The sequence below is a fragment of the Nothobranchius furzeri genome, chromosome 2, assembly GCF_043380555.1.
Source record: "Nothobranchius furzeri strain GRZ-AD chromosome 2, NfurGRZ-RIMD1, whole genome shotgun sequence".
NCBI lineage: Eukaryota > Metazoa > Chordata > Actinopteri > Cyprinodontiformes > Nothobranchiidae > Nothobranchius > Nothobranchius furzeri.
Window position 1 is genome coordinate 78,377,405 of NC_091742.1, and position 20,768 is coordinate 78,398,172.

Genomic DNA, 20,768 nt, shown 5'->3' on the forward strand with positions numbered 1-20,768 from the left:
TATTGGTTGCTCCTGCCACAGGAATTGTTGTATGTGGTCCTCCCAGAGTAACAGAAGGCTTCTCTTTTATCCTATGTGCTTCAAAGAAGTGGTATGTACATCTGCGCTCCTCTCCACTTAGCTGTGGCTTTAGGATAATCCTAATTAATGTGTCTTCCAGATCCAGCAAGGGGTGTGTCTCCACGGGAGACTCTGTTGTTCTGCTGCTTTTCTGCACGGTTTCATGGGATCTCTGATTACTGGTTGTTGACCCGGTGCTGGACCATCATCCGGCTCCAAGGCCTCTCCACCCCGCTGCTCGGACTGGTTGACGGGATCAGCGGAGACCATCAGGAACGGCTTTTGTCATTCGCTCCTCTGTACTGAATACCAGTGGAGGGCGTACACCCGCTGTGGGGTTGGGTATTTCAACGAGAGGCTGCGGGCCCTACCGGCAGTTGTCGTCGGCCCGGGAGCTCATAAGGATGGCTGAGGTGCAGGCTAATAGACTCGTGTGCAGGCGAGCTGCATGCTCACTCATTTCCTGACGGCGTGCCTGTTCAGTCGTGGCTGTGTTTTAGTGTGTGTGTGTGTGTGTGTGTGTGTATGTGTGTGTGGATTTGGATTTTCACCCTGCTTTCTGTTTTCTTTTCATTTAGGCTGTGAGCTGACAGTGGTGGTCCCATCTGATGCTGTGCGTGTGCTCCAGAGTCACTTCACCCCCCCGAATGCATGCACGTGTGATTGGGGTGAAGTTACTTGTGGTTGGTATTTAGTTCAGGGCTCTCTTAGGCAGTCCCATTAGACAGCCTCAGCCTAAGCTGATTTGGTTTTAATCAGTGTTTATCTGTGGGTGCATGGTGTTTTTAGTAGATTATTTTAAACTCATTTTATTGTTCTTTTAATAAAATCTCTGTTTATGTGGAATGGAACTCCGTCTCAAGCTTGATTTGTAAAAATGAACTAATGTGCCTTAGGTTCAGTGGTTTTGGTTCCTGATAATCAGGTGGCGTTGTATTTCTAAATTGATAAGTGGCCCCGCTCGCCACATACAGATGGGGTCATGTGTGTGAAACGCTAGTTAATTTGTTACCTCAGTGTTGCTCGTGTGCATGTTGTCCGGTAGCTTGTACTATAATTAATATAATCTGTTTTTCTTTTCGGGCTGCACAGTGACACAGTGGTTACAGCTGTTGCCTTGCAGCAAGAAGGTCCTGGGTTTGCTTCCCATCCTGGGATCTTTCTGCATGGAGTTTGCATGTTCTTCCTGTGCATGCGTGGGTTCTCTCCGGGTACTCCGGCTTCCTCCCACAGTCCAAAAACTTGACTGTTAGGTTGATTGATCTGTTTAAATTGTCCTTAGGTGTGAGTGTGTGTGTGCATGATTGTTTGTCCTGTGTCTCTGTGTTGCCCTGCGATGGATTGGCACTCTGTCCAGGGTGTACCCCGCTTGATTGCCCGTTGACCGCTGGAGATAGGCACCAGCCCCCCCCCCCCCCGCAACCCTACATGGACAAGCGGGTTCAGAAAACGGATGGACGTTTTTCTTTTCATAAACCTGTCTGCTTGATGCCATTCTGGCCATGCCCTGCGCACTGTGCATGATGCGCGTTTAGGGAACCTTCGCACACAGGGAGAAACCAGCAGTACTGGTTATTCAAAGTAAAAAAAAATTAAAGTTTTGTTATATTTAAATTCATTTAAAACTGATTATGGTTAGTATACATGTGCAAATATAAACTACATATGTCTCATATTTACATAATTTTAATGTTTACCCAAAATATAATTCTTAAGGTATGTTGTTTTAAAAAAAAATTAATCCTTCTGAAGGTGTGGTGGTTTTTATTTTGCCGTGGTGGCGCGCCACGGCAAAATACATGTAGCTGAAACCCTGCTGCATTTTTACCCAAGAAAAGCTAACGGGAGCAGCGAGACAGCCGCGTTGCTGTTAGTCAGAGGCAAGATGTTCCTACATCATGATTATTAATGAGTCTCTCTCCAAATCCTGCCATTCCATCCCACTCTTCTGACTAACCTTTACTTCTTCAAACAGGAGAGTGAGAGATTTTTTTCTACAGAAATGTTCTCACAAGGCATTCATTCATACTGTACCCCCAAGAGATTTACTGCTAAATAAAATTTAAAACATGTATTTAAAAAAAACCATTGACAAAATTTAAATGTAGAAAATGCTTTAATGAAAGCACACTTGTGAACAAAATCTCGTGTGAATTTTCATGAGAAGTTCAAAGAAAATGTCTGGTTATTCACCTCTGTCTCCGTGTTTGGTCGGAATTACAATGCCTTCAACAACAATAACAATAAAGTTTTGAGTATCAGGCGTGACATTAAAAGCAAACGCTTTGATGCTCCACCTTAGAGTAAATCTGTAAGGTTTGTCACCAGCATTCAGACATCAATTCTGCTTGCTTCACAGCCAGACAGGACACGGAAAAAAAAAAAAGAGAAAATGTCTGGTTGAATCTCCTACAGAACAAACATGGAAAAGACCTTTCACATGTGTTGAGTTCTCATGTGATTAATCAAAGCAAAACGCCGTGTGAAACATTTACTACAACTTTTACATTGAAATGGCTTCTCACCTGTGTGAGTTCTCATGTGTGCGATCAAGGAACCATTGTCTCTAAAACATTTACCACAAGTTTTACATGAATATGGCTTCTCACCTGTGTGAGTTCTCATGTGTTTAGTCAAGGAACCATTGTCTCTAAAACATTTACCACAAGTTTTACATGAATATGGCTTCTCACCTGTGTGAGTTCTCATGTGTGTAGTCAAGTGACCACTGTCATTAAAACATTTACCACAAGTTTTACATGAATATGGCTTCTCACCTGTGTGAGTTCTCATGTGTTTAGTTAAGTGACCACTGTCTCTAAAACATTTACCACAAGTTTTACATGGATATGGCTTTTCACCTGTGTGAGCTCTCATGTGAACATTTAAAAAACACTTGTGACTGAAATAGTTTCCACAGAGCTCACACGAAAATGGCCTTTCACCTCTGTGAGCCCTCTTCTGCCTTTTTAGCTTATGACCATTTACACTGTCTCTATGATGACTGGTTTTTTGACGTCTTTTGTTACGTGTCAGTTCTTCATTGCCGTTTGATTCTGAGTTATTTTTCCTGCATCCACCCTGATCTTGGTTGTCAGCTTCTGTAGTACTCTGACACAAGGGTTGGTTCATGTTTGGTTCTGGTTCATGGCAGTCTGTTTCTTCAGAAGGAGAAGTCTCTATGAAGGTAATATTTTCCTGCTTCAGAAAAAACTGCCCTTCATGCTGATGGATACAGAGTTCTTTCTGGTCTTTCTTGATCAGTGAAGGTTCTGGTTCCTCCTGATCCAGACTGGAGGTCGACTCCTGGTTAAAGAGCTGCTGGTCAGTCAGAACCTTCTCTTCTCCCCAAACTTGATGCTGTGGAGGTTCTGGACAGGATAAAAGAAAATGTAGATTATTGAGATAAAAAATAAATAAATCACATTTTACTTTAATCTGTTGCAAATACAGATGTTTGGAAAATAATGAGACCTCAGACTAGCTCTTACTTGCACAAAATAAACATCGAATAAGCACAAAGATCTGTTTATGGCCACAGGCATCACTAGCCTAGTGAAGTAGACCAAACTTGTTTTGAAAAGTTTGGTCTAGGAATGCCCCATGGTCCCCTAGCTGCATTCTGGTAGGCCAATCACAGCGCTCTATTGGGGTTTCAAACCAATAGAGCACTGTGATTGTTCCACAATGGTGCATCAATTACAGAGCTCTTTTGGCTTTGTGGGCCAATCAAGGTGCTCTATTGGTTTGGTGAGTGGGATAATGCGACGTAGGTAAACAAGATGGCTACAGATTATTTGAAACGACTTTTACATCAATTTTGGACTATTTGAACTTAGGCTTTATTAGAATCAGGAGCATAACTCAGTCTTATTTTTAGAGAAATTATGTATTTTTGCCCACTTCAACTATGGACTGCCTATTTGACTGACATGCGTTGCAGTGATTACATCTCGTTTATTTTCCAGTCACATGCAGTGATCGTTTGAAAGACAACGGTAGAAACCGCCCCACGATCGAGAGCCATCACAGTAACATTCCCAGACAGATATGGCATCACACCACTACAGTTTGCTTTTACAGATCTTTCCTCATTCCAGCAAAACAGCACCAGCTAATCTGTTTAACCTTTCTTTTTTTTTTTTCAATTTTCCACTAAAAACCAACATCCAATGTTTTTTTCTGTTTTCGAAGAGGTGTTAATATTTTCAAATTCAGTCTCGTCTTTTGTTGAGTGTTGGGTTATTTTTTAATAAAACCAGGTCACCTTAAGAGAAGTCAAACGCACAGAGGATTAGAGCGATATTATTGTTCAGTTTTCGTTGCAAAGGGAGCAATGTCCATACAGACCCGTAAGCTTGGTTCACACAGTCTCAGACAACGTCCGTTCTCTTAGGGCTTTTATTACACACACAAGCAACGCACACACATCACATCACATTCCTAAACTGCTCCGTAGACATTCAGGTGGAAAGCTGTTTAATGTAGGGAGTAAAAACAATGCCACAACTCCCTCACACAAAACCAGGTGCATTCAGTCAACATGCCGTTTTCCATGGGAGTATAACTGATAACACAGACCAGCGTGGTCTGAGGAAGGTCGTTGTCCTCCCTGTTGAGACGGGAAAGCTGCCACAGGATAACACTTGTATTTTAATGAAGCAGCAGGTGTTTTACTTATAAGGCAGCTATGATTTTAAGCAGTAATGCCAGCAAAAATGACTTTTTCTCTATCAAATGTCAACTTTTTTATTAAATCATGTATTTGGTTACCTGGTCGTTCAACGTGATTGACAAAATATTTTTTTTAACAATAAGAACAGACGGGGGCTCCATATTTTCTGGTTGGAACGCATCCAGGGGGTATATTTTGGATTCCTGGAAATAGTGGAATGTCCAGAAATTGTCCATTTTCACCTACAGATTGACCTACATGCCACTGGTCATCTGCAGACCTAATTCTATTCTCCAAGGTGGATTTTACACTCTCTTCCTGAAGCCCAGAAGGATACTGCAACCTTGTTGACATTTCAGGAGGAACACGTTGTCAGCCTGTGTTCCCAAACAAAGCCTTTTTCTATAACACGGCAGGAGTGCCCACTCTCTGAATAAAGTTAACGTTTTCAAGAAATGAAATTAACAAATATTATATGGATAATAATAATGTTTTGATTAATCTGTGCTTAAATCAATAAGGTTGATTGATCTGTTCTTGAATTACTGAAAGTATGAAATTAATTATTACATTGAATGATTTATATATATATATATATATATATATATATAGTAATCAGTAATGTTTAATATGACAAGGCAATCGTCACCTGCACCCAGACACAAGGACAAATTAAAGTTAAGTTAAACTCATGACACATAGATATTTCTTTACCCCAGATCAGAGCATCCGGTATCTCAAGAAGGCGTGATGTCTGAGGTTTTCTTGGTAATAAACCTTAACATGGCACGTTCCGATTAACCAAGTAAACTATAATATGAGAATATTAAAACAGGATCACTCAAGTGATTCAGCAGTCGCATTCCAGCGTTCAATCATTCAGCATTCAGTTCTACAGAACGCTTCGGAACGGCTGTCCGGAGCAACACCTCTTTGACCCAGACAATTTTTGGCAAGCTGCCAAAACCCTGCTAAAAGCTGCATACTGCTGACACATCAAACGGTTCCTGCACAACAAAGCTGATCTTGTTCCGATTTCTTAAGGGTCAGTCTAGATGCAATGGTTCCATCCATCTGTTGCAACCCGGAAAACATCTATGGACTTTAGAGTCGGTGCTACAGTATTCTACAACCTCGGTGCCAGAGGTCATCCGACCTCTCTGACCTTCGGATCCATGAAGAGGGTCTTCCAAAGGGTGAGGTAGACACACAGATAGCATCTGATGCCTTTTTGATAAGAATCAACTTCATAGCTTGATTGGCTGCACCTGGCGGTAAGGCGTTTCCTGTTTCCTGTTTTCAGTGTTGCACTACGTGTAGCTGTTTGGTGTTTGGGGCTCGCTAAAACTGATTTAATTTCTCTGTACTAGGATATCTCTGAGTTACTGTGGCACATAAGCATGCTAAAAGACACATTTTCTGTTGTTCCACCTAGCTTTTAGGGAACCATTTGAGTTTGCATGCAGTTTATTTGGTGTTTAACAGTTTGCTCGTCCAGTTAGCTTAGCCTCAGCACGGCTATGGCTACTTCTGTCTCTGCTTCTCCTTCTCCTATCTCTTGCTCTCTGTGTCAGATGTTTAGTTACTCCTCTACCTCCTTTAGTGATAATTGTATGTGTAATAAATGTAGCATTTTTGGAGCTTTGGAGGCGAGGGTATTGGAATTGGAGTCCCTGCTCCGCGCTGTTGAAAAACCCGTAAACAGCCGTAGCTACTTAGCTAGCGCGGGGCTAACTAGCTCAGAACCACCCCGTAGCGATCCTCCAGCAGAACCCAAGCAGCCGGGACCTCAAGCCGGCTGGGTGATGGTACGCAGGAAGCATAGAACCCAGCCCGTGGGCCACCACCAACCCATCCACGTTTCTAACAGATTTTCCTCGCTCAGTGACGCAATCACTGATAAGCCGACTCTGATCATTGGCAGCTCCATAGTCAGAAACGTGGCATTAGAGAGTCCAGCAACCATAGTTAAATGTTTACCTGGGGCCAGAGCGGGCGACATTAAATCTTATCTGAAACTGCTGGCTAAGGATAAGCGTAAATACAGTAAGATTGTTATTCACGCTGGCGGTAACGGCACCCGGTTACGCCAATTGGAGGTCACTAAAATTAATGTTGCTTCGGTGTGCAAGTTTGCCAAAACAATGTCGGACTCCGTAATTTTCTCTGGCCCCCTGCCTGATCGGACCAGTGACGACATGTTTAGCTGCATGCTGTCCTTCAACCGCTGGTTGTCTAGGTGGTGTCCTGAAAACAACGTGGGTAGGGCTGCAACTAACGATTATTTTCATAATCGATTAATCTGTCGATTATTTTTTCGATTAATCAGTTTGTTATTGTTTAGCTACTTAACCTATACAAGTGATGAATGCATTTCAGTTAAGGAAAAAAAAAACATAAGAGAATTGTGCAGTTGACTGCAATCTATTTTATTGCACATGAACACAGTCAGCGGTGTAAAATGAGCTAAACAGTGCAAAATATCAGTCCAGAATAATTTTTTAGCACTAGCTGGAAGCCTGCTCCTTCCACCATGTATAGTGGCCTCATGTCTTTTACCAGCATGTTTAGAATAGAGTTTGTAGGTGGTATGCATTGCTGGGGGGGTGAGTGTCTTGTTCCCCATGTAGTTGTCCATCGTTGCTTGTTTTTTTTCTGCATAAGAAACACAAATTGACTGAAATAAGTACACATATAAAATAAAGCAGCACACACATTACAACACTAAATCAATATTATATTATTTAAATTAATTAACAATATACAGTGATCATTTATTTTGAGGGTTACGTTCTACAAAATAGCCCGCAACAGGAGATATTCAGAAAAAAATTCAATTTTTTTTTTACCATTAAAAAGCTCTAAGAAGCTCATGAGGTTTTTACTTTGAGTCGGGAGTGTTTAAATTAGCTAGAGAAGTGTGAAAAATGTTTATTTTGTGTAATACTGTTTAAGAAACATGATAAAAATGTGTTGTGAGGCGTTTTACAGCGTTAGATAGTAAAACAGCCTTTTAATAGTGTGGCGTTGTGGTTTTATGCTCTTTTATGAAAGAGGAACCATGCTACGTATTAATTCGGAATATTAATTTTTAATAAATCAATAACCAAATTTTATATTGTTCAGAAGACTCAAAGGTTGTTTTCATCCATAAACTGCCGATAATATCTGAGTGTCTGTGTTTCAGTTCAATGAGGAAACCAGTTTGACGATTAAAAGTTTTAATTCTTCAAATTAAACTAATGATTTTGAAAATCGACAAACAGGAAATAACAATCACATTGGCAACTTTGTGGGACAATCTTTAACAGTTGATATGCTGTTCTTGCTCAAATAGACCTTCTGGTGAATTTATGAAGATTGAGAATGTTGTGAGTTGTGAGAGTGATATGATGTGAGATGGATGCGTGTGTGCATCTGATTTTGCTTCAGGAAGAAACAGGTGTCTGAGTGAAAAGTGATGGTTTGAATAAACTTAGGTTTAGTTGGAAAAGATGCATCAAAACGCTAAACACCGTGCTGTCTCACCGAACTCTTGTGGACCCTCTTTCGGATCCGGGCCGTGGAGGATGTTGTGGTTCATCCAGATGACACCGGCGGCTGACAGGAGACGTAGGTGTCGAACGGAACCGGTCCAGAGTTGCCCTCGGTGCACGTTGATGGTAAAGTGTTTTGTCGACGCGCTTTCTTAAGTTAATTCACTCAGAAATCAAAAGACTCGGTAATTAGTCTGCGTTAGAAGTCGCGATTCAGCTATTCTGCCTGGCTTGGCAGAAACAGCGTGAAAGGGGGGAGAAACGAGCCAGCCGGCTCTGCCCCCCTTTCGGTTTTCAGGTCCACTCTCTTTCGTTGTCAAGCACGAACTGAATGTTAAGACTGAAACTTACCAAAAACCTTTCTCTTCTCAAAGCAAACGTGTGCGTCATCAAATGTGTTTTGAGTTTACTGTGAGCAGGTGTGTGTGGGTGTGTGAATGTTTGTGTGTGAAGGTCAGCAGCAAACACTCTCAACACTATTTGAGAATGGATTCATTAATCCATTATAATTACCCAAAAGCATAATAGTCATTCATTTGATTAAACACATTTATAATGAGCAAAATGATAATGGTTACTTTAACATTAAAATCAAGAAAAGGAAGTTTAAACTTTATGTTTTGACTTGGTCTGGGTACAACTCATGGAAAAAACATCTTCTGGTAGACTGCAGGTGGCTGATGTTATGGTTTCCTCCCAGACTCGCTGGCGTTCAGGTCTTAATCTGTGGGTGAAAGTTCTCAGCGACCCAGCTTTGACCCAGCTGCGTCCCGCACCACCTTTGTGACAGAAAACCCATATTTCCTCACGTTATTTTGAGGGTTACGTTCTACAAAATAGCCCGCAACAGGAGATATTCAGAAAAAAATTCAATTTTTTTTTTTACCATTAAAAAGCTCTAAGAAGCTCATGAGGTTTTTACTTTGAGTCGGGAGTGTTTAAATTAGCTAGAGAAATGTGAAAAATGTTTATTTTGTGTAATACTGTTTAAGAAACATGATAAAAATGTGTTGTGAGGCGTTTTACAGCGTTAGATAGTAAAACAGCCTTTTAATAGTAAAAAAATATTACTTTCTGAATTTCTCCTGTATTTAAAAATTGAAAGCGTACAACTATGCCGCGTTATATTCACCTGGACACAGCTCGTCTGTATATTTTTCACCGCAGAGTTGTCCTTTTTTGAATGAGGAACATAGTTATGGGTTTGTGCCATTTTTCTCTTAATGAGAACATTCTTATAAACAGACGTGCTAAATTTGGCAAGCGCATGATACACAACACGGAGGAGATTCACTATTGCATTTAGTCAATCAGAAGTAGAACACCGTAGACTGACGCGGCAAACAAAAACATGTTTAACATTCACTATAACGAACTCAGCTAAAACACTAAGTCCCAAATTTGATCTGCGTGTAGTATATTTAGCTTGTTTATTTTCTGTTACTTATCGGGCTGGCGCTTCCTCTGCTGCATTTGCCCCCACGTTTTCGTCTCAAATGTTCACTTAGGGACGTCGTGCTTCCGTGCCATGCTAGATGGTTTTTGCATATTTTGCAGGTCACCCGTCTTTTCATGGCATCTAGAGTGAAGTGCTCCCATATACGTGAGGTTTTTGTCCGGGGTTTCTCTTCAGTTTTGTCGCTTCTATTTTTCTTCCGTATTTCTTCTTGTTCCGCCATCTCTCACAGCAAGATGCGCGTTAGTAACGTGTTACGTCATGAAAACCGAGGGCACTTATTGGCTCGTTTCTTCTTCTACGGCTCCACTGGTAGATCAGTGGCTCATTACTGCCACACACTGGCGGCAAATTTAACAGATTGTAACCGATGTCAGATTGTGGTAAAAATAGACTTTATGCGGTAAAATGTGATTATTAAACAACTAATCGATGACTAAAAAAGTTGTTAACTATTTTAATCATCGATTATAATCGATTAAATCGATTAGTTGTTTCAGCTTTAAACTCTTTAATAACCTTCTTTACTCAGAAAATTGCTTCCATACACCAGCAATCAATTCCAAGCTCTTCCCCTCCCCCTGAGATTTTTTCACCCCGCCAGTCATTTTGTTCCTTTCTTCTTCCCACCTCATCCGAAATATCTGATCTTATCTGTAAATCCAAGCCCACCAACTGCTCTCTCGACCCGCTCCCTACACTTTTGGTTAAAACATGTCTCACCTCCCTTCTCCCTCTCATAACCGCCATAATCCACTCCTCCATCTCTACCGGTATTGTTCCCTCACTTTTAAAAACTGCATCTATTACTCCAATATTAAAACCCAGTACTGATCCCAATAATTTCATTAATCTTCGTCCCATCTCAAATCTTCCCTTTCTTTCAAAAATCCTGGAAAAAATAATCTCTGTTCAACTACATGCACATCTCACCCTCAATAGCCTCTATGAGCCCTTCCAGTCTGGTTTTCGCCCTGGCCACAGTACAGAAACTGCACTCATAAAAATCACTAACGACCTCCTCACTGCTGCCGATGCTGGACTGCTCTCCATCCTCATCCTCCTCAACTTGAGTTTGGCCTTCGATACCATCTCTCACACCATCCTCCTCCATAGATTGTCTTCCCTTGGCATTTCTCATACCCCGCTTGATTGGTTCCGTTCATATCTCTCTGGCCGTACTCAGTTTATTCAACTCAAATCCTTCACTTCCCGTCCCTTCACTGTCACTACTGTTGTCGGTCCACTCCTTTTCATCACTTACCTTCTTCCCCTGGGAAATATTTTCCGTAAATTTGACATCCATTTTCATTGTTACGCGGATGACACCCAGCTCTATGTATCCTCCAAACCCTCCTCTTCACGCCCTCCTTCCTCCCTCACAAATTGTTTATCTGAAATCAAAGACTGGTTCACATTAAACTTTCTCATACTTAACAGTGATAAAACAGAAATGTTACTTGTCTGCACTAAATCTTTACTATCCAAAATCCACAGCTTTACACTTCCTGCCGACAACTCCTTAATTTCCCCCTCCCCTCAGGTCAAGAGTCTGGGTGTCATCCTCGACTCCTCACTATCCTTCCAGTCCCACATAAACAATATTACCCGGTCTGCCTACTTCCATTTACGTAACATTAACCGCCTACGCCCCTCCCTCACAACTCACTCGGTCGCCATCCTTGTCCATAGCCTCATCACTTCCCGTATTGACTACTGCAACTCTCTTCTCTTCAGTCTTCCTCACAAATCCCTCCATAAACTCCAACTTCTCCAGAACTCGGCAGCCCGCATCATTACCAGAACTCCCTCCTTCCACCACATCACCCCTGTTCTCCAGCAGCTCCACTGGCTCCCAGTCACTTCCAGAATCCAATTCAAAATTCTGCTATATACATTCAAAGCCATCCATAACCTAGCTCCCCGTACCTCTCAGACCTCCTTCATCCTTCAACCTCCACCCGTTCCCTCAGGTCCTCCTCCTCCTCCATCCACCTCTCTGTCCCACCTTTCCGTCTGGTCACTATGGGCTGGGCCTTCAGTCGCTCTGCTCCCCAGCTCTGGAACTCACTCTCTCCTGACCTCCGTAACATTGACTCCCTCACTCTCTTTAAAACCAGACTCAAAACCCACCTGTTCCGTCTAGCATTCCAATAGTTACTCTCTTTGCTCCAATCTGTATGTTTGTTTTATGCTGTTCTATCTTTTATTGTAGTGTATTTTATCTCTGTCTGTAAAGTGTCCTTGAGTGTTTAGAAAGTCGCTGTTGAAATAAAATATATTATTATTATTATTGTTATATTTTTATATAAGGCTTATATATTGAAACATACTAGTCATTTAACATATCTTTTTTTTATTTTCCTAATACTGTCGGCTTTGGAAAGGATCCAAAACACAAAAATGTAAAACTCAAAAGTATTTTAATGCCAAAAATCAGGTGACAGAAATAAAAACAGGTAGCTAGGATGCTGAAACCAGCAGAGTATGACTGAAACTGAACGGCACTGAGGAGTGAGAGATGACAGAGGACTAGTTATGAGGAGGAGCTGTGAGTGGGAGCAGAGTACAGCAGGGGAACATGGGAGGAACTATAAATGAAAATAATTTAAAAGAAGAAGAAAGAAACCTAAAAGGGAAAGAAGAAAACTAGAAAAAAACCTGACAACTAGGGCTTGGGGTAAACGATTATTTTTAAAACAATTATTCTGACGATTACTTTATCGAATAGTCGACTATTCTAATGACTATTTAGATGATTAATCTAGCGATTATTTTTCTATTGCACAATTAATAAAAACCAAAAAGTCTCAAATAAATTCCTCCCAAAAATTGATAAATTGTTACTGTAAGAGAATAAACACTACAGGCCTTCCATTTTGTATAACACTGCTTTTATTGTGTTGTGGTTGGTTATGTTCTGGTGACATATAGAACTTGGGAGTGCAGGCTGCTGCCTGAGAGGTGGTTGGAGACGGAGTGTCTCCATGCTGCTTGTTTTGGTCACTTATGTGTGTGAGGTGAGTGGTACGACCCTTCCTGGGGAGTTCGGCTCGTGTGCAAAAAGGAAGGGACAATAACGGGATTTAAAAGTTAAAAATATGATCAGGTTTATTTACAAAAAAAAAAAAAAACCTAAATCTTTCCATCCACAGGTTGGGAATAATAAAACTAATTCTGCCTGTGGGAAATTAAAACAAAAGTACAAATAACATGGGATGTCCCACTGGGCAAAGATTACAGGGTTCTGGACCAAAATAAGGATCTCCAAAGGTCCAAATTCTAAACTGGGCGGTTAAACCAAACTTAAGGTGATATTTTAAACTAAACCGAAAACCCACAACACTCTAAATGTAATAAAAGGGAGATCTGCACCACAAAAAAGATGAACTCTAAACCAAAACATAACAGCTTGTCCAAACGCAAGAAGCTGTTAGCGAAAATGCTAACAGTAGCTTTACCAACGTTAAGTTTAAGTTACCAAGTTTAAATGAGCCAAAAACACCCAGCAAACAGACCAGCACGGAGGAGAGACTGCTACCACCAAAACAGCTCTCCCAATGTCTGAAAGAAGCTTCTTTATGAAGGGAGAAATGCTCCCGGTGATTTTCTACATCTGCAGTAGAGACGGAGCAGCGCATTTGACCCCGGAAGTTGTTGTCCGTTGCCGGGAGACGAAGGCGGGCAAAACAGGAAAGGAATCTCGTAGCGGACTGACATTGTTCCAGGTCTTCGGTATTTGGCGGAGATGTTAGTGAAGGCGGAGAAGAGGGCGAACTAGAAGAAAAACAGTCAGATTCCTCCTCCATTTACAAACTCCTGGGGATGCAACAAGTGGGCGTGGTGCGTCAACTACCAGATCTGACGTCGACTAATTTTTAGAATCGAGCCGTCGACGTCATCGATGCGTCGCCACAGCCCTACTGACAACAAAAGGAGTAGAAAATTCAGTGGAAGGAAAAAAATAAAAAAATACTTGAATAATAAATGACAAAGCCATAACAGCTGGGGAACCAAACAAAAACAGAGCCATTGGTTTTGAGCCATAATGTCTGATATCATTTATTTACATGATAATTTTTTTACTTTACGTATAAAAATGCCACATTTAATGTATTTTACTTTGTCTTAGTATCAACTGTACTTTTATGCTGATTATTTTGTTACAGATGAAAAAAGAGGATAGTAGTAAGGTGTGGGACTACTTCACTAAAGATCCATCTGGTGATTTATGTTTGTGCTATTATTTCCTGTCCAGGGTGAATAAGTTCACCAAGTTAAGTTAACTTCCACAGACTCAGAAAACAAAAAACTTGAATGTTAGATGTGACTGAGTTTGTGTTCTGTGTTTTGAGATCTGCAAAATAAATCTTATTTGCATTACTTGGAAACCCTAGTGAGTTATTGAGACAGTTCTTTGGTGTGCAATAGAGAAATAAGTTAGCATCAAAAAGGCAGAGAATGAAGGGTTTAATCTTAAGAACATTTTTATTTTTTATTTCTTTTTTGTGAGGGAGATTTATCGGCCATTATATCGGCTATCGGCCTTTGTTAAAAGTTTTATATCGGTATCGGTCCCAAAAAAGCATATCGGTCGGGCCCTACTTCATAGCCAACTATAGCATTACAAAAAAAAAGCTATCAGTTAGCATATAAGTTATATTGACTACGTTTACATGCAGCCAATATCCGGGTTATGATCGGGTTAAGGTCGGTTTTCGGGTTTCTGAGTTGATCGGGATAACCCGTTTACAAGAAAGAGGCAACCCCAATTTGCATAACCCGTTTTCAATGCGGACTTTGGGGTAGCGTCAGGACGTATGGATGGCGTCAAGACGCAATATGCGTCATTTCCAGGTCATCTTGTTCCGGTGTCCGAGAAAACAACAACATGTTTCCCAGTTCGGAAGAGATAGCGAGCGCGTTTGTTTGCGCTTTAGTGCTGGTATTGACCCACCAGCAGCTCTTACAACGACTGTGCGTACTGGCCGTCATTCGAAGGAGAGTATGTGAGGAAGAAATTGCAAATATAGAGAGAGCTGCGCTAAACATATCCAACATGTCGAGGGTACCCGTTACCACCAGAGCCCCGCGGACACTTTGGATGAAGGTGCGCAGCCAGGACTGGTGGGAGCGGGTTGTAATGATGGAGTTCACGGACACGGATTGGCGTGAGAATTTTCGTATGTCACGTCAATCTTTTGCTAAACTTTGTGGTATGATGGAAAGAGTGATGGAGCCCAGCGCAGTAACCATCCGCACACCAGTGCCTACAGGAATGCGCGTTGCAATGGTGCTGTATAAACTAGCAAGCTGTGCCGAGTATCGTTTGATAGCAAACCAATTTGGAGTGCACAAGAGCACCGTGAAGAAGATGGTGTACCTATTCTGCCACGGAATGGTCGACTCTGTCATCAAAACACTGATCCGGGTACCCACTTTGGAGGAGGCATGTGGCATTGCACAAAGATTTGAACGTGCCCACTCCATTCCTCAAATCATAGGTAAAATATTTCCTGCTCTTATGTCTTGTTAATGTCAATAGTTTTCTGAGTAGGCTAAATGTGAACTATACTATGTATGTAGGCTACACTGCTGTGTGCATACTTTTACTTTTTTAATTGTTTTTTACTTTTTATCATAGGTTGTGTGGATGGGAGCCACATCCCTTGCTTGCCTCCAAGTGATGGCTACAGAGACTTCATAAACAGGAAGGGATGGCCATCCTATGTCCTCCAGGGAGTCTGTGATGACAAATACTGGTAGGTGTTTTGCCATTCCCAGCTTTTTTATCCATGATTATGATTTGTATATAATTTTGACAGACACACATCACTAAGCTATATTAGAACCACTCACAAACATCAATTGAGAGGTTCTCTGTTCAACAAAACATCAACAGGTTATATGTACAAATAATTCTGTCATTACTGATCTGAAATAATTTTCCTAATTTTTGCCACTAATCACACCGCTCCCACTACATCTTGATTCACTGTGAAACATTTTCCTTAGTTTTTGGAGTGTGAGCTGCAAAATGCCTGGTTCAGCACATGACGCCAATGCACTCCGCCAGTCAAATCTGTTCAACAATGCACAATCCTTCCCAAAGGTGGGTAATGCATTAAAACTTTAGGTATTTAAATGCAAGTTGCATACCTGCCACATATCTAAGATGTATTATGACATAATTTAGGAAGAATAATATTTCTATCTGTCCCACTTTAGAGAGCAGTGCAGATCGAGGGGCAGGATGTGGATTTCTTCCTGCTGGGAGATCCTGCGTACCCGCTGTTGCCCTGGCTAATGAAGGGCTATCTGCAGTCCCCAAGACTGACACCACAAGAGGAAAGCTTTAACGTCTATTTGAGTTCTGCTAGAACAACTATAGAGATAGCATTTGGTCGACTGAAATCTCGTTTCCGTGTTCTGTTGAAGCGCAGTGACTTCCATTTCACTTTCACACCATACGTGGTAGCAACCTGTTGTGCTCTACACAACTTTTGTGAGATGGAGAAGGAGCATGTTAATCCCAGATGGGCAGAGGAGGCCACATCAGTAGAAAGGCTGTTTCCACAGCCTGTGTCACAGGTAAATAGGGCTGATAACAGTGCAGCCTCAGCTATCAGACGGGCCTTAACAGATTACCTTGCTGCACGTGTCCCACTCCGTAAGCGCTTAGTAAGAGCATGAGTGTGCAGGACGAACGGGTCTGATAGGAAACAAACAACGTTAAACTGTAAGCTCGATATTTGTCAAACAGCTGTATTTTCTAAGTTTTATAAGATGTTTATCTGCCTTCTCCTTTGTTGCTGTGCACTTCTGAAAAAGAACAGTTATATGCAATGCTCAAATAAAATGTCAACAAATACAAGTTTTCTAGTAAGTTTAATAAAACATTGGTTCTTTAATAAAGCACATAACAAAATAACATTCTGGTTTTGCTTTTTACATGTGAGGTAAAACAGAGGTTCAAGTAAGGCGCTATGGCGCACCTATCCTTCCATAATAGAGAATAAATACATCAACTACTATGGCAGAACAAGGCTCGAGATGTAAAAATATTGCACATATGTGGAACAAAGAGTTTTTGAAAATGTTTGTTACATAATAAAAAAAGAAGGTGTACAAAAGCTGCAAAAAAGGTGCAAAGTTTAAAATTCTCACAAAAATAATTTTCTACAACAAACTTCATAGGAAATGCACAAAAACAACTGTCAAATAGATGAATGGATTATAAGGTGGGACACTACAGTTGGCAGAATGGTGTAGAATCTTGGTCCTCGCTGTGATCATGTTCAGGCTGATTGTTATGAGAATAGGGAAATCGATGTGGAGGAGCAGGTGGTTGCCTGTTATCAAAATGGTTGTTGTATGGCTGAAACATAGGCTGTGAATGAGAATTACTAAACATGGGTTGAGGAGTTGGCCGCTGGAATAATGCACCTAACCCTGTGAGGAGTTGTGTAACAACCAAACCCATTGAACGGGTCGATTCAGAAAACATTTGAGACATGAATGCCTCATCACTGGCTTGTCTCAACTGCCGTTGCTGCTCAAACCATTGGTTCTGCGTGTGCTGCATTGTCACCAAGAACTGTTGATGCTGAGTCAGTGAAGCAGCTCCACGGTGCCTGAACCTGCGACTTGACCAACCTAGAGCAGACATGACAGGCCTTAGAAAGTGTTGGGTAAGTTCGATCTTAGTGTTCGACTATTATCACTTTTTGCATTCTTATGAAACTTGTGGATTCTAAAAGATGTTTCTTTACCTGTAGGTGACGTGTCAGAATGTCACCTGCGCCTGCATCATAAACATCTCCCTACAATTCTGAGTTTATTAAGAATGCAAAAGTGACAATAGTCCTTAGTTTGGGTCCACGGTTATATTACATAATATCTCATAATCACTGCAATCAAATTATCCACTAAAGAAAGGTACTATTTTCAGACATTACACAAGGAGGAGGAGTGACCTGGGGTTACAATACGCTATAACCAGTTATGCCTTCAGTAACAGTATTTCGAAAGCTCACCAGGAGTAGCTGCAGTGGTATTTGATGGCGGTGTAGACTGGCTAGGCACAGTCATTGAAGGTCCACCTTCTCCAATATTTGCATCTGGCCAGAAATAAAAACAAGCAAAATGTTACAGCTTGATGTTAAAAACGATGTTACTGATAGGTTAAACACAGATGGGTCAACGCATGTATCTACCTCCGAGAGCGAAGCCCTTTGTTGGCATACGTATTGGATTGAGCAAGTCATGTGACTTACCTGTGTTTTCATCATCATCATCCTCTCCTTCAAGATGTGAGCCACTTCCACTTGTTGTATCGCTTGCTGTAGGTGTGGCTGCGTCTGTCTGGTCAAGCGTTCCATAACTGTCTGTAAAATAGCATTAATACAATTCGTATGAAATAATAATAAAAAAAAGATGTCTTTTTACACATCGTGAAACCACAAAACAGCAACAAACAGACTTTACATTTATGTGACGTTTACTATAATTATTAATCTGGGGCAGTGCATGTTAGGCAGCATTTGTGTTACAAATTAGTTACATTCCTATTTATTATAACAATGGTGCTAACAATGTGGGACTAAGTTACGTAGCTACTGTGCTTGGAGAAGGCGCGCAAACCTACCTTGCTGGTCGGTTGACTGCTCCTGTACGTCCTCAAATCCAATATCTACCCCACTTTCTTCAGCTGTACTGATGGGTCTATTGCCCAAAATGTCGTCCATTAAATCAAACTGTGGAAAAGAAGATGGATTGGACCCGCTAGTACTGTTTTGTTTCTTCGCCTTGTAGTAGGCCTTTTTCAGCGTCTTCCAGCGGTACTTCACTTGGTCTGGTGTCCTTACAAACCCCGCTTCGCGTAACTTTTCGGTTACCTTCTTGTAGATTTCGCTGCCTCTGTACTTTCGGCCGTCTATGAAAGACATAACATTCATACTTTTCACCAGACCGATGAACACAGAGGTTTCCTCGTCACTCCAAAAGTGTGGTGCTGTGCCGCGACTCGCCATGTTGCTCCCAATTGTTTACTTCCGGTATTCTGGCGCATACAAGATGTGTCGCTACTCAAAAGACCAAGATTCCTTGCGAACAGAGCAAGCGCAGAACACACGCTCGGATGGGGATATCCCGATATGCGTTTACACGACCAAACATTCGGGTTAGAAAAGGGTTAACCCAGGTGCAGTAACCGGGTTTTTAAAAACCCGGTTATGAGCAAATCCGGGTTTTTGACGGTGTTTACATGGCCGTGCCGAACCGGGTTATTGCGAATATCCGGGTTTTAAAAGGGTTACTGGCAGCATGTAAACGCACTGATTGTTTTGCTGATTGGTTTAGAGCTTTCCTGATGAAAGTCTTGTTGGTTCCGATACAGAATACGAGCCTGTGCCCGGTCCATCCCGACCAAGATCCAGGATGAGGAGTGCACCTAGAGACTGAGTGAGATGATCCAGGGCCGGAAGAGCGACAGCATCAACAACCCGCGGGAGCCGAGAGCAGGAAGGAGGCAGCCGTGTCAGAGGAAGAGGCCGAGTTCAAGGTCAAGCTAGAACCCGTGGGGGTCTGCTCGCTGACCTTACACGGGATGACTTAGAAAGGGTCCAACAACTCCGGCAACAGTTGGTGGCAGTTTAAGAGGTATGTGTGCATATCTAACTACTAACTTATCATAATTTTGTGCAAAAAAAGGCCAAAAGCAAAGCCTTTATTTTTGATTTGCTCCATTACGAGTCCAAATATTTAACCTGTATGATTTGAATGTGTGAAATATGTTATGTGGATTTATTCTAGCATATTCATAACATACTCTGCTCCATCCAACATTATGAGTTACATTGTGCTACAGTGAATACACAGAAAAATGTTGTGAATATACTTCATTTTATTCCAAACATTTTGCACTCAAGTTCCTTATGCATGTAACGTGTAGTATTTGAAAGTTTTATGAGTCTATTAGCCAAGCACAACAATTTAAAAGTGTGATTTTGCATTCACAGGCTAGGATAAAGAGACTGACGCTAGAAGAGTGCCAACAGCTTCTACAAAGATATCTCACACGGGAACCTAGTCTAATTTTTGATCTGATGAGTCTCACCCCTGATCACCCTCAACCTGGATCTTGTCCTCCACAGTCACCCAGCTGGTGTGTCTGTCTACAGTGCAGAAATATGGCAAAAATGCTGTCAACAACAACCACAGAACTGTACGTCACTGTTGCCACACATGGACTTAAACATCTTGAAGGAAGGTGCATTGAGATTGGCCAGACGAATCTGGAACAACCTTAGAGCAAAGGTTGACATCCACGATCCGGGAGAAAGCCATAGGCAGTTCTGCTATGCTGAGTCCTGTCAGTGAAATAAGAGTAGAACCAGAGGAGCACCATACCAGAAACCCCCAGAGATGCCAACCTAGCCAACAGAGTGGAGTGATAGCTTGTATCAAAAGCAACGCTAAGATCCAAAGAACCACAATGGAAATTAGTCCATAATCAGCTGCCATTAGCAAATCGTTAGGGTTATTTTGATGAGGACAGTTTCTGTACAGTGATGAGGAAGGAAACCTGACTGAAACTGTTCGAATAGATTATTGGGAGTTAAATGTCAACGGAGCTGTGAAACTACAGTTTTCTTCAGGATTTTTGAAAGAAAATGGAGATTAGAAATGGGTCTTAAACTATTTAGGTCATCAGGATCAAACCCAGATTTTTTCAGTATAGGGCTAATTATAGCTGACTTCAGTGACTGATGGACATCACCAGTAACAAGAGAGGAGTGGATAATTGATACAATAAGTGAAAGCAAGGCCGACACAGAAGTTTTAAGTAAACTAGTAGGGATGGGACCCAGAAGACAAGTGGAAGATTTGGAGCTACGGATAAGGTCTGCAATCTCAGAAGCAGAAGGAAGCTCAAACTGAGAATGTGGATGTCAGAGGAAAGTGTTCATCAGAGACAAAGACACCAGAGGATGAGCCCATACCCTGGAGATTTTTTTAAATCTTTTCATTAAAAAATGCT

The 20,768-nt window shown here is 41.5% G+C and overlaps 2 protein-coding genes across 5 annotated transcripts in view; one reads left to right on the forward strand and one right to left on the reverse strand.

Annotated features, from left to right (window-relative positions):
- Positions 1-2,157: 2,157 nt before the first annotated feature.
- The window catches only part of LOC139066103 (zinc finger protein 37-like), a 31,779-nt gene continuing 13,168 nt past the window's right edge, over positions 2,158-20,768 (reverse strand). For all 3 annotated transcript variants that reach the window (XM_070548014.1, XM_070548016.1, XM_070548015.1), the window contains one exon: positions 2,158-3,431. In XM_070548014.1, coding sequence (XP_070404115.1) covers positions 2,497-3,431 — 935 coding nt within the window. In that variant the 3' untranslated portion in view covers positions 2,158-2,496. The remainder of the gene's footprint in view (positions 3,432-20,768) is intronic.
- On the forward strand, positions 13,366-16,430 carry LOC139066105 (uncharacterized). 2 transcript variants are annotated; one of them, XM_070548022.1, is made up of 3 exons: positions 13,370-15,489; positions 15,743-15,839; positions 15,956-16,430. In XM_070548022.1, exons 2-3 carry the CDS (start codon positions 15,765-15,767, stop codon positions 16,418-16,420), a joined length of 540 nt encoding a protein of 179 aa, XP_070404123.1. In that variant the 5' UTR covers positions 13,370-15,489; positions 15,743-15,764; the 3' UTR covers positions 16,421-16,430. The 2 variants fall into 2 exon arrangements, with proteins under 2 accessions (XP_070404124.1, XP_070404123.1); XM_070548023.1 differs by having other exon boundaries at positions 13,366-15,839.

Coding starts and splice junctions, on each gene's coding strand:
- LOC139066105 (XM_070548023.1), top strand. CDS start 15,765: ATGCCTGGTTCAGCACATGACGCCAATGCACTCCGCCAGTCAAATCTG. Junction 15,840..15,955: donor ATGCACAATCCTTCCCAAAG/GTGGGTAATGCA, acceptor GTCCCACTTTAG/AGAGCAGTGCAGATCGAGGG.